This window comes from Sesamum indicum, linkage group LG7, assembly GCF_026168435.1.
Source record: "Sesamum indicum cultivar Baizhima isolate 11 linkage group LG7, ASM2616843v1, whole genome shotgun sequence".
NCBI lineage: Eukaryota > Viridiplantae > Streptophyta > Magnoliopsida > Lamiales > Pedaliaceae > Sesamum > Sesamum indicum.
In genome coordinates this window covers 13702035-13717800 of record NC_142663.1, presented here as the reverse complement: position 1 = coordinate 13717800, position 15766 = coordinate 13702035, and the positions used below count along the sequence as shown (strand labels likewise).

Here is a 15766-nt window from a genome sequence, read left to right as displayed (position 1 = left end):
GCATCAGAGTAATCAAATTCACTGTGACTTCCCCAGAGACAACTCTCCACCAAACCTGAAAGAAACTAGATGATCTACAGTTAAGATCAAGACTTACAATTTCTCAACATAAATTAAATCTCGATTCATTTTCTCCATTTCTGTACAGCAGTTGCATACTGTAAGAGAAATAGTTCTACAGCTATTATTGTCCAGGGTTACACTTTCTTCCCTTCTATGCAATAATGTGAATATACATTTTTGCAGAGCAAAGATTTAACGATGACTATACAATCCAAAGCTATAATCGGACTTTAAGTCAGTCACAGTTCAAATAATCTAGACCATTTAACTTTCTACTGGCCGATGTGTCCAGTGGCTCTTGCAAAGTGAACTCTGATGTTAGGAAGCTCAGCTTAACGATGCATGCTCTTGACCAGTGGAGGCTGTTGGCCGAGCAATGTCAACAATGTCATCATATTCAATGGTGTTTTAGCTTCTTGATCTCTGCTGTTCATATTAGCATCCCCAAATAAAACGACGGGCGATGTTGCACAGTGTGGAAAAACAGTGACGGATTGACCAGCTTCACCTTATGATCTCTTTGATAAAGAACAAAGTCATACTCCAGTCATGCGGTTGCATGTCAGTGGAGATGAAGGAGACAGATCAAGTGATGGATTCAGCTTCACAGGATCCCTGAGGAGTTGCTGAGACACGCGATCAGCCAAGACTGACTGTCCATCATATAGTTCTCCATTGGCAGCCCGTACAAACTGCTTTCCAAGAGCATCATTATCATAGGATGTCAGTTCCCGGAAAGCATGAGATCCAGACTGCACCCCTCGGAGGATGTCAGGATCCCAGTAAGATGGGCTGTTGACACAAGGACTGGGTGAACGCATTTGCAAATTCCCATAACCGTCTTGTGACAACATAGGTTGATTATGAAATGGGATGGCCCCAATACCACCAGTTAGAGGTGTGGATGAGCCAGAGGTTGTGCGGGGGCTGGATATAGGTGAAGGAGACATTCTCCCACTTAGGTGCTGTGGTGACCTTGGATACAGAAGAGGACTCCCAACTGGAGAGACGGGACATGATATGTTCCTTGGAATGTAAATGTCACTGGAATGCGAAGGAAACATAGAACAGAAGTAAGCCCAATAACGCAGCTACTTTAACCACTCATACATTCGTTTTATTTGCTTTATTCACAAATGAATACATGACCATAAATCTGAAGTATTTCAGTGTAATTGATGAATGAGAATTTCTTCGTGGGATTTATACAAGAGAAAGAGGGACAATTATGATGTTCCGACTTTTCCTTGGTGAAGATGAGCTGTTGAGCAAGGATGGAGCGGAAAGTACAGGGAGAGCAGTACGCATGCATGCATGTGAATTCAACACAGATACAAAGCGTTAAGAATTAGAGTCAGAGAGAGAGAGAGACCTGGAATGAAAATTTGATTTTGATACTCTAGAAGAGTGGATCGCAAGTCTCTCTGTATCCGGCTGCTGAAGAATTCTTGCATTACCAATGCCCTATAGATGATGCAGAAATCACATTATCAGTAACACCTCAAATAACCAGCACAGATTAACACTTGCTTCGTAAAGCCCAAAAAGAGAAAATAATTAACAATATACAACTCAATGTTTAAATTGAAGTTGACAACTTAGAGCTGGACGCTGTTTAACATTACCAGTTGACAGAATAGGTAACTCAGTTCATTTATTGCACTTTGTATTATATGCTATCACATAACCTTTAAACACCTATATTAAAATTTGAAGACTTTAGCATCAGAACTATAGACCACTTCATTCAAGGCTAAAGAAGAAAACTAGAACTCGGTGAAATAAATAGAAGAGCATCAATCCAATCCAAGATTTGAAAATAAATTGCATCTCAAAAATCTTGGAAAAAGTTGAAAGAAGCAGGATGAATGCAAAAACAATACCATGGATTTGACAGCATTTGTCACTGCAGGATGATCTGAAGAGGGTGAAGAATTCGGTATTTGTTTCTCCAAAGGTGCAGCATTTTTCACAAAAGGATGCTCCAAAAGCTGAGCAGCTGTGGGACGATGCAGGGGATTTCGCTGCAAGCATAGCCTCACAAATTCTTTCCCTTCATCTGAGAGGTGATCTGGAATTGTTGGAAGTTCTTTACTGTTTCCAATCTTGAACATAGCTGCAACCTTTAAGCCCAAAAAAAAGCATCAGTTACCCATAAAACACATTAGGTTAAACTTCAAGATGGAGAAATGCTCTCTCCACACGTCCCACACACAAACAAAAAAAAAGAATATGAATTCTGGCATCACATAGTCAAATACAAACCCCTTCATACTGGCTCCAAGGTGGTTTTGATGTAGCCATTTCTAATACAGTGCATCCAAGACTCCAAATATCCACAGCTAGACTGCAACCATTTGAATTCCTTATAACCTAAGCGAGCAGCAGAGAAGAAATGTGGTTATGCAGGTAGAAAAGCAAGCTCTAGGGGCATTGGATTCCAGATAATCAAAATCAACTGACCTCAGGTGCCATCCAGTAAGGACTACCCTTAAAAGATAATGGACAAGATTGCCCTGTAATCTGTAAAACCATAAACGTCACGTGGGAGATGTAAATTGCAGTGGAGATTAAATTTTGAATGATAGAGAATATGCCTGACACATAAAGAACATAAAACAATTACTAGAACATGTTAAGCAACCTTTTGGAGTCCTCCTGGGTGGTGACAATTGCAACAAAACAAAATATAAAAGCAACAACTTCGTCTTATAAATGCCGAGATGCTGATTGAAGTATGTTCAGCAGTCAAATCACTAGTTTAACTCTGACCAGACATCTTTTACATTCATTTCCTATTTATGAAGTTTTCATAAAGTTGTAACAATTTGACTACATTCAATAGAATGGTCCACACTTACATGCTTTGCCATCCCAAAGTCTGCCAACTTAACGCGGCCATTTGGATCCACAAGTATATTGGCCCCTTTAATATCCCTGCCATATATGTGAAGCATTAAGTGCTAGATAATAACGTTAAACAATGAATAAAGTAACTGGGACCAAGGTTGCAATAGAGAATTAATCCAAAGAAACGAAGCATGTTACCTGTGCACAGTATTTTTAGCATGTAAATATGCAAGCCCTGATAAAATTTGTTGAGTGTAACTGCGAATAGCAGATTCTCCTAGTTTTCCATATTCTTGTAGAATCTTGTGGATGGAACCACCAGATACATATTCCAAATAAATATATAATTTATCACCCACCTGATAAAGGAAAATAAATTCAGAACCAACTGAAGCTTAAGAAAAAGGACTCCATGTACTATTTGGATTAAAATGTACAGCTTAAGATGGATGCATAGTAACATAAGTTCTTAAAGAAAATCAATTGGCTTTCCAAAAACTTACTACTTGTAGAATAATATGTAATGAATCGACAGTCAGATTCTAAGGCAAATTAAAAGTAAGGCATTTGGACAACCAAAGTTTAGAATTGGGCATTTTAGAGAGTTCCTAAAAAGTGCAGCACCAATGTAGAAGAAGTAACAAAAGTTTGCTAGAATATGACTAACCGTTTCAGATCCATAGTACTGCACAATATTAGGATGCCTTAAGCGACTCAACAGCGCAATCTCCTGTAAGAAACAGAAATGACTTTAAGAACTTTTTACTTAATAAACAAATTTTGATAAAAGGACTTGCACTTCAACATAGCAATTGATAGAAGAATAAGCCTAACGGCCGAAAAGACTCACTTGTCCCAACTGCTTTGCGCTTTCCTTCGACTTTGCATCATCAGCAAATAATGTAACCTCCTTCATGGCACACATTTCGCCAGTTTCACTAAAAACCAATGGAACAACACCCATGAATCAGGAAACAACTTCAAGAAATGAACAAGTCAGAAGTAGAAGGGGAAAAGGAAATAGTCCACTGAGTTATTTGGAATATTCTAGACGAGCAGCATAAATGGTTAAGTATTAATTTTATGGGTTTCATTGTCTACAGGTGATAAGAGCTTCCTTAAACTAATGAAGGAAGAAACAAAGGATCCATGACAACTATATAGCGTGAGGAAAAAACGAAATATTGATCAGGTATCCGCACCTATTAAAACCAACATAGACATGTCCAAATGTGCCTCGACCAAGCAACTTCCCCTTTTTCCAACGTGAACCTGGGCTTGTAAGGTTCTCTGCTCTTCCAGGACTACGTGGCAGTGAAGGTGATGTCACAGCTGAATTCTGATGAGAGAAGGGTGAGGAATTGGAAATTGTTATCGGAGGAAGCGGCAGACGATGACTTTGTTGTTTTGCGTCATCAGGCCAATTACTCTGTGATTCAGAATGGCCACCTCCAGCTCTAGGATGAAGTGGCGTTACAGCGCCACTATGAATTCTTGAACCAGGGCCTGGACTTGTCATTCTAGGACTAGGATTTGGAGAATATTCCGGGCTACCTCGACTAGGTTGCAAAAACAGTTGCCCAGACAAATCTCCTCCCATTGAATTGTGGCCAGAAGTCTGACCTGAGCCTGGACTGGAGCATTGACCAGATCCAAGAAAGGGAAAGTCTGGATAAAGCTTCCCAGCAGTAAAAGCGGTACTTGTTACTTGGTCATAACCACATGCTCTCATTGGACTTCTAGAGGGACTAGACATTGAGCTATCCGGAGCACTGCAGAAGGCACCATGATGTGGAACCTGTAAATGTGGCACGAGACCTTTCAAAGGACGTCTTCTAGGAGGCGAAGAGGAGACATTTTTATTGGAGGAGAGGGTCACTGGAACAGGTGACTCCCTTGATATTACTGGAGCAACAGGAGACTGTTCCTTAAAAGAAATGCTTCAGGAAGGAAATATGGGGAAAAGGAGACGTCAAGTTAGTAAGACAGATATAAACCTTATATGTAAGGTATGCAAATCAGAATAACACACTTAAAAATGGACTGCTGTACTTTTTTGTACTATTCCACTCACCTCGAGGGACTGCCTGCTGCAGTCCTACAGCCAATATCATAGTCGTTGGCCAGAGGACTACGCTGACGTGAATCAGCTGGATCATCGCTCTCAATGGAACATTCACTAGAGATTGAAGCAACAGCCACTTCACCATCCAAGTCAGCAGGTTCCAGCCTTTGGCGGATACATGCAGGTCTCGGAAGAGGCAGAAACAATGATGGTTTGGAGACCTTCTCTAGTTTTGGTTTTGCGGATTCACTTATTCCAGAATCAGTACGACTGACATTGGCAGGGCGGAGGCCTGGCAGGGGAAGTGGCTGGGCTTGGGGCCTTTCCGCAAAACTTTGACATCGCGCTACATGTTTGGAAGGTGATGGAGACCTTGACTCAGCTCGTGACTGAGACCCTCTCTCTGAAACTGTGTCACTTGAACGCCTTCTAGAACCTCCTGGTCTACTGGAAGATTTGCTTTCTGGACTCTTAAACTTCTTGTGTAGTGTGTCAATAAAACTTTCTTTGGTTGTTTTCTTTTTGGCTTCTTTCGATGATGACCTCCCCCACCATGAAGGCATATTTTCTGAAACTGAAGATTTTCAAAACAATAGGCCGTGCTCTCAACAGCAGATACACTCATCAAAACAACTTAACTGCAAAACACAAAAGTGGTATTCATAAACTTTCTCAACATATCATTCACATAAAGTTTTTCTTGTCAACATGAAGAGCAGAATTCAAATAATAATTTGTGTCCTATTTCACATTGAAAAATAACGACTCTAATCTTCAGCTCTCATCACAAAAATTGGGAACTCATCCAGATAACCAAAAAGATAGACCCACCAACCCATTCAAGGGAGAATAACATGAACTATTAGTGCAATCTTTCAGTTCTATGTAAAACAATCACAATTAACTGCAGTGATCCCATTTATACAACGGCAACAGACATTAGCAAAGGGAAAAGTATATTAGATAGCATTATTTCTCAAACCTTTGCAAATAGAAACATGGAGACCAGATGATATTCGTTAACCCTACTTCAAGATATTCTTTTTTCATTCTCGGTTCTTCTTCTGCTGCTGCTTCTTCCTTGGTTAAAATAATCCCAATCGGCCACATCACTCTTTCCCTTTCTCATTTCAACCCAATGACAACGAAAATGATGTAAAACTTCAGAAGCTTCAACTCACCAAAACTAGCAAAAACGTTAACCTAAAGACAAAAGGAGGAATCTTTTTACCCCACTTCACAAAGACAACACCTAAATTTCCCATCTTTTCCTATTCACCTCCAAGAAACTTAGCAACTAATACCCCTGATCTCTGAACAACCAAGTACAGCAATAAAATGCAATCTTAAATCCTCTAGAGAATCACACTTCTAACTACAGATCTAAGCATACTTCACAAAAAATATCCCACCAAATAAAAAATACAACTCTGAAACTGGAAGTAATCACTGTAAACTAAACAAATTTACTCAAAATCTAACCTTCAACTCCTCAGCTTCTCCCATCCCACGAGCAAAACAACAGCTCACTTATCCAGCAGAATCTATCAGAAAATTTGGGCGTTCGATTTTAACAAATCCCTAACGCCCAAACGCTTAAAACCTACGCTGTAATAATTCAAGTGCGTGTTTGTGTGTGAATTCAGATTATCATAAGAGATCGCGTAGTGACAGAGAGAGAGAGAGAGAGAGGGAGAGAGAGAGAGAGAGAGAATGGGGTGAGTGCAGAGAAATGGAGTTGTCTGAGTGAAGAATTTAATAATAGTAGCAATAATTGTAATTATTATTTGTCATTAAAGAAAAAGGGCACTGATTTAATATTATTTTGGTGGGAATAATAATTATAATTGGAATTTTAATTAAATACTTTCCATTTTATTATGATTTTTTTCTCTTTTTTACAATAACTTTTTTTGGGCACACTTTGGCTGCTTTTAAGCTCTTTCTTTCTTCTACTTTTCTTTTTTTCTAATTATATTTTCATCTCAATTTCAAAAAACTCATTTAATTTTTATTAATACTCAAAAATACTCAAGACCTTATAAGAAAATAATATTTTTTATTCATATAATAATATTTAAATCTCACCAAAAAAAATTACAAGTTCGATTTTTTCATAACTTTTATCATTTGTTTTTTTTATTTCTTGACGTGATCAATTCTGTTATATTAATTAATTAATATTTTAAATCCAACAAAAAAAAGAAAAAAAAAATTTTTATTTAATTACTTTGAAATTAAATAAATGTTGGGGGGTCATATTTTTCTGGTGGGAATTAATTAGATTAGAAATTAGTTGTGAATAAATTAGGACCTCACTTAGGTAAAATAATTAGTATTTAATTGGAATAGGTTTAGATTTGAAAGAAACATCCAACAAGGTGCAGTAATTGTAATATCACTATACTTCATATACATTTAAGGAAAAAAAGCATGCAATATAAATAATTCATGATTTTTTTTTGGCTAAATAAAGAAAAATTGTAATGTTATTTGTTTAAATATCAAAGTAATTTTTAATTTTATTTTAAAATTTTATTTTGGTGATGGATTTTCGAACAATGGGAAATTACGAGATAATTTAAAATGTTGAGTGTTCGGGATTATGTCAAAATTAATGTTATTATGACCAATCTACACTTTTTATAATATTAAGTTGTTAAGAGATTTTTTTTCAAATAAAAAAAATAAAATAATTTTTGTCAACAACTATTGGTTGTACTTATACGATGATGTTATAATTAGCTTGGTTTTGGTAAATTAACTAAAATAAATAATTAATTTTGAAAAATAATTTTGTACGTCGCAGTTTGTTGGTATATTTTCTTTATTTTTATTTTTTATATAGTATAATTGGATCGACGATACTGCTATTCGTTAATCAAAAGTAATAATAGTGGTAAAAGGGTATATTCCAATTCTTAAGGGCAATCATGAAAAATAAATATAAATTATTTTTGGGGCCAAAACATAAATAAAAAAGTGGATTATAGTCATTATGCCCATCAATTACTGCCACTATGTAATTGTTGGAATTTGTATACTCCATCAGTTATTGTATTGCGATTGGCCCACGCTTTATTTGTTTTTTTTTTTTTAATTTATAAAAAAAATGGCCTTTCTTTGCTAATTTGTACTTTGGTCCCTTAACTTTAGTGAACAGTACGTACCGCCCCCTCAATTATGGAAAATCCAATGTGAACCCCTTGACTTAAATGTCAATAATGAGAATGAAACAAATTTTCGAAATTACTAATATAACCCCTTGACAGAAAATAGGTGCCCTTAGTTATTCTTTGCCTTGTCCTCATTATTATTTTTGGAATATATGTGTAATAAGTTTTTTATTCTCTAAATAACTAAAATACCCTTTTTAAAAACATGCTAAAATTTATATTATGATAAATTACATTGACATTCTCTCAGGTTAGGTCAAAATACAAAAATACCTCATATTTTTTGTAAAATTACAGCTACATCCCCTATAATTAATATTTAAAAAAATTCAAATAATTTCACTCAAACGGGTGTCAATCTGCATAATACCCACGTTATGTGGCGGCTCACACGACACTTCCAAAAGTAAATAATATATTCCTAATTTTTTTGTCAATTATTATTCTTTGAACAAAGACAAGCACAATTGAAGTTTTTTTTTTTTAAATAAAATAAAATAAAGCAAGATAACTAGAACTTAACATCATGAAAAGCTAGACATATGTTGTACAATTACAGATGAAAGATGCTAAAATCCAGGCAAGAGGGAATGTATTTAGGTAGTTCATAGGGGAAAAGAATAGTTGATGGGCTATTTCTCATTAAAGAAAATTCAATTAAAATCCACCAAAATGTTATTTCAATATCCGTTTGTTTGGCATCTCCTTTTGGTACTTTTCATTAATACATCTTCACATGTTACCAATTTCATGGATGTGACTTGAAAGCCTCTTCAAATATGAAAAATGTGCCCAATAATTAAGAAGTAGCCGCGTCAGTACAAAATTATTACATAAAACGATTAAATTAGAAGTAAAATTATATACTTTTTTTTTTACCGACGTCAGTTCTGGAAGTTCGATTCAAGTTGCTTTAAGGCTGCTAGCTTATACGACGTGAGCGGTCTGATGACTCTAAGCTTCCTTTTGTAGAATGTAGAGTCAGTACGTATGTCCTGTTTGAACCCTAACAGAAGGGGGTCCTAAAAAATTTTCGAAAAGCATCTAAGTGTAATTAACCCTTTATTTTATATTCTATTTTATGGTACATATTAGTTGTATGTGATTTGTAGAGAATTTTAATTTGAATTGGACTTGGGGTCAAGTAATTATGAGGTGGTGATATAGCACGTGCATCAGGCTCGTCATGTAATTTACGTACAATTAAGTAAGAGCGATCAATCGAAATAGTTCTCAATATGTGATTTATTTGATATAATCATATATATTCAACTAAAACACTCAATATTGAGAATATTTCATGAAAAAGAAAATAATTACATACATACTCCTTAAGATTTGGACATATTACAATAAACTCCCTTAATATCCTTAAATTGTAATATATCCTAAATCTAAGGTTTTTATTTAATAAAATTAATCCAATCTTTTATTTAAAGCAAATAAGATGGACATCCCAAAAATCAATTGCAGTCCATAAATTTCATAAGAAAGAAAATAATTGCAGAGATACTCTTAGAGTCTTTCACATATTACAATCAACCCCCTCAACTTCTCCAACCGTAATATATTCCAGATTTCAGAGATTTGTACGCAAATCTAAACTCAAAATAAAATAGACCAATCTTTTTCTTTTAGCAGGAAAATAGTAATATTATTTATATAAGAGTATATAATTACAAGAAGTTCCTCTGAAGTTTGACAGAATTACGATCTCTTCATTGTTTGACAAATTAATTACCAATACCATGATTTTAATAGTCGTCCAATAATTATCTCAATTCCTTAGTGCTCGTGAAATTTTCATCCATTGTTTTATGGTAAACTGATCAAAATATCTTTGTGAACTATAAATTATAATTTTACTTGTTTTATAATTATTTTTATGAACTGAGTAGACACATTTTTTTTTATGATTTTTAGAAATTTCTCATCCACCTCCATTTTCTATAATTTTATATATTTTTTAAAAAATAAAAAATAATAGTAAGGGGTAAAGTTGATAATTCTAGAACGCCACCATCCAAAGATTATATAATTTTATCAAACATCAACAATATTAATAATTTTTAAAATAATAAGTAAATATTCATAATTATATTAAATTTTAAGGGATTTGATCGTGTGTATATATATATATATATATATATATATATATCTCCCTCCCCCCACCCATCAGGCAGTTGTAAGATGCCCTTTTTGTTGAGGTTGAGAATCTTTGAAAAGTTGTGGTAATTTCATCCACATTTCCTCTCATTTTGTCCCCCAAAACAGAGGCTAAAGGCATAAGATCCTACCCTCAATATTTGGTAGTCAGAGCTTCAGAGATTCATTTTGTACTTGCACTTGTGATTTCAATAAATGGGCTTCAAGGAAATTCCAGGAAACCCAACTAGAAATTTGGCCCATACTTATTGGGCCATTTGCACTTGAGCGTCTGTTAATTAATCCCGGTCCACCAAGCCCGGCTTTAGAGTGGTAAGAATTGTAATTTATTAGTTTTTGGGTTTATTAAACTTACATCCCCTTTAAACAGTAAGCCACATGTAAAGACAAGCATGAGTCAAACATCAGCTACAACATATATAACTGATTAATTGTTTCGGAGCAAAAAGACCATTCTCCCTCTTTCATTCGAGTACCCAAAAATCAAGGTGATGCTACAGAAACTACCATGTGTATACAGACCGTTATTAGCAGGAAGGAAATCAATGTGGCTAAACACACCAAAGTCAGGGTTCAAAACTACAACATTTTGTAGTGGTCGCTGGCAACCAATTCGAGAATTGGTTAGCAGATCATAACCACCCAAGGCATTTATCAGATTTTATCACTCCTCCACTAATTTTCTCTCACTATATCCCCTCTAGTAAAATAAATCAATCCAAGACCACTCCTTCTAACGAGATATATTAAAAGAAAAAAAGAAGATGGACAATGCACTCTCTCCTGTCCTGTTATTGGTCTTCATTTCAATAAATACTCTTTCATATCAGGTAAACAAAAATGAGAATACACATCTATGCAATCACATAAAAATGTTACAAAGGACATAAATAGACCACAAAGACAAACATACCCGTAATGAGCATAAAATATCGCGAAACTATGGTGATATCCTGCACGAGAAAAAGGATTGTGAAGATATAAATGAATGCTTAGAAATTGAAAAAGAATGACAAATGTAACAATATGCAGATGACATTCGTTGGCGCAAAAGATAAAAGTAACACCTCACTTCTTCTATGTTCAAAATGGAAGTAAAATATTTTCTACCGTGACACACACACACACACACAGACACACCCCACACACCCACAAACACACACACACACACACAACACATCCACACCCCCCCCCCACACAAACCCCACACCCACACACACACTCACGCACACACCCACCAACACACACCCACACACCCCACACACACACACAAACCCCACACACAGACACGCACACACCCACACCCCCCCCCCACACACCTCACACGCACACACACACACACACACACCCACACCCCAGACACACACACACACATAAAGAAAAAGTAGCACAGACAAGGAAATGCAAAAGCCGGAACAAGGAGGGGGCATCATTCAACAAAACTTCTCACGTTTGTGGTCGATAAAATTGAAAAAGAAATGCAGTTGATGATTAGAACATATAAAAGTATATTTCTTGACATCATGATCTCAATAGAAACCTGCTACACCCGATCATGATTTTCAGAAAAGTTGATCCAGAAACTGGATAATATTAATCACAAAATTATTGCCCTAATACAATTACATATAAAACACACTGGAAAATGTTGCAACCTTCTTTGCTCAAATAATAGCACTGGGTTAAAAAAAGCAGCAATAGTAAGGTCTTCTTGATACCCACAGCCAAGCTTCCCCCAAAGCATAGAATAACAACCAACAAGTAAAACAACTTTAAATTAAATAAAATTTCAAAGCATTACTACCATATTTCAATGAACAGGACCGATCACATGTCGGAATCACACATAGCATACTCAATAAATATAAAAATTCTTGCAACCAGAAGAACAAAGCAATTAAAATGATACATTACATCAAACTGAAAAACACCAAATGCACCAAACTAATGCATTGTCCACTAAGCTGATGATTAAAGATTGAATAGGGCACACTTAGTAGCAGTTTAGAAGAACCTTAAAAGCATAAGACATATCATCCACTGTAGAAGTTAGCCCTCTTCATGGTTATGTTTTATGCTCTTTTTCTCAGACCACTTCTTGACCCGACCCACTCGCGAATCATCTGAAGCACTAACGTCGGAATCAGAGTCTGAATATGCCTTCCTGCTCCTCCTTTTACGCCGCAGATAAGCAGAATCATAAGAAGAATCATCATCTGAGTGATGGTGACTCCTCCTCCTCCTCTTCTCCTTCCTACTCTTCCTCTTTCTTCGCCTGCGCTTCAATTCCTGTAATTTACCTATTTCAGAAAAGTGCTTTCAATTCCTTAAAAAAATAAATAAAAAAGAAATATAAAGGTACCCTCAAGGTAATCCAACTACCCATACTGCTCAAAAGCAACATGAGATCAGAAAGTAAACCAAAATCCAAAATGCTATGAATACATGGGAAGGTTAACAGAAAGCAATTAGCACTGGGTCGCTTTGTATTTACTAAGGCATTTCAGCAAAAGCCCAAGCGACAATAAACATAAATCACACAAGACGTCTTAACCTTTAACAAAGTTAGCAAAAAAACTTGTAATGAATTTTTATTACTTCATCAAACTTATCTCTCTTCCAAAAAGTTAAAGCTAGTGTCTCCTTCTAGTAAAGGAATCATTCACTTTCTAAAGAAGAGCCACAGGAACAACTGTGCTATTTATCAAGCAACACCACAGATTCAACAACTTATAGGCCTAATATTCTGGTTTTTACAATACAAAAACTACATTACTAGAAAACTGTTACCACTCAAATATGTATGAAACTACCCATAAGTACCTGAAGGCATAAAAATAACAGAAACTTAGGCATGTAAATGATTAGTTCTTTACCTGATAAACAGTAAGCCACATGTAAGCAGAAGCATGAGTCAAGCATCACTACAGCATATATAATTGATTAATTGTTCCTGAGCAAAAGGACCATTCTCCCTCTTCCATTCGAGTACCCAAAAATCAAGGTGATGCTGCAGAAACTACCATGTAATTCAAGGATGAAAATTATAAAGACCGCTATTAGCAGGAAGGAAATCAAAATGGCTAAACACACCAAAGTCAGGGTTCAAAACTACAACATTTTGAGTGGTCACTGGCAACCAATTCAAGATTCATTAGCAGATCATAACCACCCAAGGCATTTATTGAAGGAAGAAAAGAAGAGGGACAATGCACTCACTCCTCTCCTCTTATTGGTCTTCATTTCAATAAATACTCTTTCATATCAGGCAAACAAAAATGAGAATACACATCTATGCAATCACATAAAAATATTACAAAGGACATAAATAGACCACAAAGACAAACAATACCCGTAATGCGCATAAAATATTGCGAAACTATGGTGACATCCTGCACGAGAAAAAGGGTTGTGAACATATAAATGAATACTTAGAAATTGAAGGAGAATGACAAATGTAACAAGACGCAGATGACATTTGTTGACGCTGAAGATAAAAGCAACGCCTCACTTCTTTTATGTTCAAAATGGAAGTAAAATATTTTCTACCGTGACACACACACACCCCCCAAACACCCACCAACACACACACACACACACACACCACAGACACACAAACCCCACACACCCACAAACACACAGTACACCCACACACCCCACACCCACACACACACACAAACCCCACACACACACACCTCACACGCGCACACACACCCCTCCCCACATACACACACATATGCACACACCCACCAACACACCCCCCCCACACACACACAAACCCCCCCCCCCATACACACACACACAAACCCCACACACACACACCCACACACCCATACCCCCCCCCACACACCTCACACGCGTGCACACACACACACACACAAATAAAGAAAGAGACGCTCATTAAACTTACCTCTCTTCCAAATAAAGAAAGAGACGCTCATCAAATAAAAATTTGTAATGGATTTTGATTACTTCATCAAACTTACCTCTCTTCCAAAAAGTTAAAGCTAGTGTCTCCTTCTAGAAAAGGAATCATTCACTTTCTAAAAAAAAGCCATAAGAACAACTGTGTCATTTATAAAGCAACACCACAGATTCAACAACTTATAGGCCTAATATTATGGTTTCTACAATACCAAAACTACATTACTAGAAAACTATTACCACTCAAATATGTATGAAACTGCCATAGTACCTGAAGGCATAAAAATAATAGAAACTTGAGCAGATGGATGATAATTTCTTTACCTGATAAATAGTAAGCCACATGTAAGCAGAAGCATGAGTCAAACAAAAATCAAGGTGATGCTGCAGAAACTACCATGTGGTTCAAGGATGAAAATTATAGAAACCGCTATTAGTAGGAGGGAAATCAAAATGGCTAAACACAACAAAGTCAGGGTTCAAAACTACAACATTTTGTAGTGGTCGCTGGCAACCAAATCAAGATTCATTAGCAGATGATAACCACCCAAGGCATTTATTGAAAGAAGAAAAGAAGAGGGACAATACACTCTCTCCTGTCCTGTTATTGGTCTTCATTTTAATTACTTCATCAAACTTACCTCTCTTCCAAAAAGTTAAAACTAGTGTCTCCTTCTAGAAAAGGAATCATTCACTTTCTAAAAAAAAGCCATAAGAACAACTGTGTCATTTATAAAGCAACACCACAGATTCAACAACTTGCCTAATATTATGGTTTCTACAATACCAAAACTACATTACTAGAAAACTGTTACCACTCAAATATGCATGAAACGGCCCATAAGTACCTAAAGGCATAAAAATAATAGAAACTTGGGTAGATGAATGATTAGTTCTTTACATGATAAACAGTAAGTCATATGTAAGCAGAAGCATGAGTCAAGCATCAGCTGTAGCATATATAACTGATTTATTGTTCCTGAGCAAAAGGACCATTCTCCCTCTTCCATTCGAGTACCCAAAAATCAAGGTGATGCTGCAGAAACTACCATGTGGTTCAAGGATGAAAATTATAGAGACCGTTATTAGCAGGAAGGAAATCAAAATGGCTAAACACACCAAAGTCAGGGTTCAAAACTACAACATTTTATAGTGGTCGCCGCCAACCAATTCAAGATTCATTAGCAGATCATAACCACCCAAGGCATTTATTGAAAGAAGAAATGAAGAGGGACAATGCACTCTCTCCTGTCCTGTTATTAGTCTTTATTTCAATAAATACTCTTTCATATCAGGTAAACAAAAATGAGAATACACATCTATGCAATCACATAAAATGTTACAAAGGACATAAATAGACCACAAAGACAAACAGTACCCGTAATGCGCATAAAATATTGCGAAACTATGGTGACATCCTGCACGAGAAAAAAGGTTGTGAAGATATAAATGAATACTTAGAAATTGATGGAGAATGACAAATGTAACAAGACGCAAATAACATTCGTTGGTGCAGAAGATA

General features: G+C 36.0%; 1 protein-coding gene across 2 annotated transcripts; it reads right to left on the bottom strand.

Moving 5' to 3' along the window:
* Window positions 1-99: 99 nt before the first annotated feature.
* On the bottom strand, window positions 100-6722 carry LOC105166689 (mitogen-activated protein kinase kinase kinase YODA). 2 transcript variants are annotated; one of them, XM_011086136.3, is made up of 12 exons: window positions 6461-6722; window positions 4988-5616; window positions 4116-4853; window positions 3764-3851; window positions 3581-3643; window positions 3112-3272; window positions 2925-3000; window positions 2527-2586; window positions 2329-2436; window positions 1947-2186; window positions 1436-1527; window positions 100-1107 (listed from the first exon to the last, which is right to left on the bottom strand). In XM_011086136.3, exons 2-12 carry the CDS (start codon window positions 5539-5541, stop codon window positions 600-602), a joined length of 2688 nt encoding a protein of 895 aa, XP_011084438.1. In that variant the 5' UTR covers window positions 5542-5616; window positions 6461-6722; the 3' UTR covers window positions 100-599. The 2 variants fall into 2 exon arrangements, with proteins under 2 accessions (XP_011084438.1, XP_011084439.1); XM_011086137.3 differs by lacking the exon at window positions 6461-6722 and adding an exon at window positions 5961-6413.
* Window positions 6723-15766: the final 9044 nt, after the last annotated feature.

Coding starts and splice junctions, on each gene's coding strand:
- LOC105166689 (XM_011086136.3), bottom strand. CDS start 5,541: ATGCCTTCATGGTGGGGGAGGTCATCATCGAAAGAAGCCAAAAAGAAA. Junction 3,644..3,763: donor GCGCAAAGCAGTTGGGACAA/GTGAGTCTTTTC, acceptor TGTTTCTTACAG/GAGATTGCGCTGTTGAGTCG. Junction 1,108..1,435: donor AAATCAAATTTTCATTCCAG/GTCTCTCTCTCT, acceptor TTCGCATTCCAG/TGACATTTACATTCCAAGGA.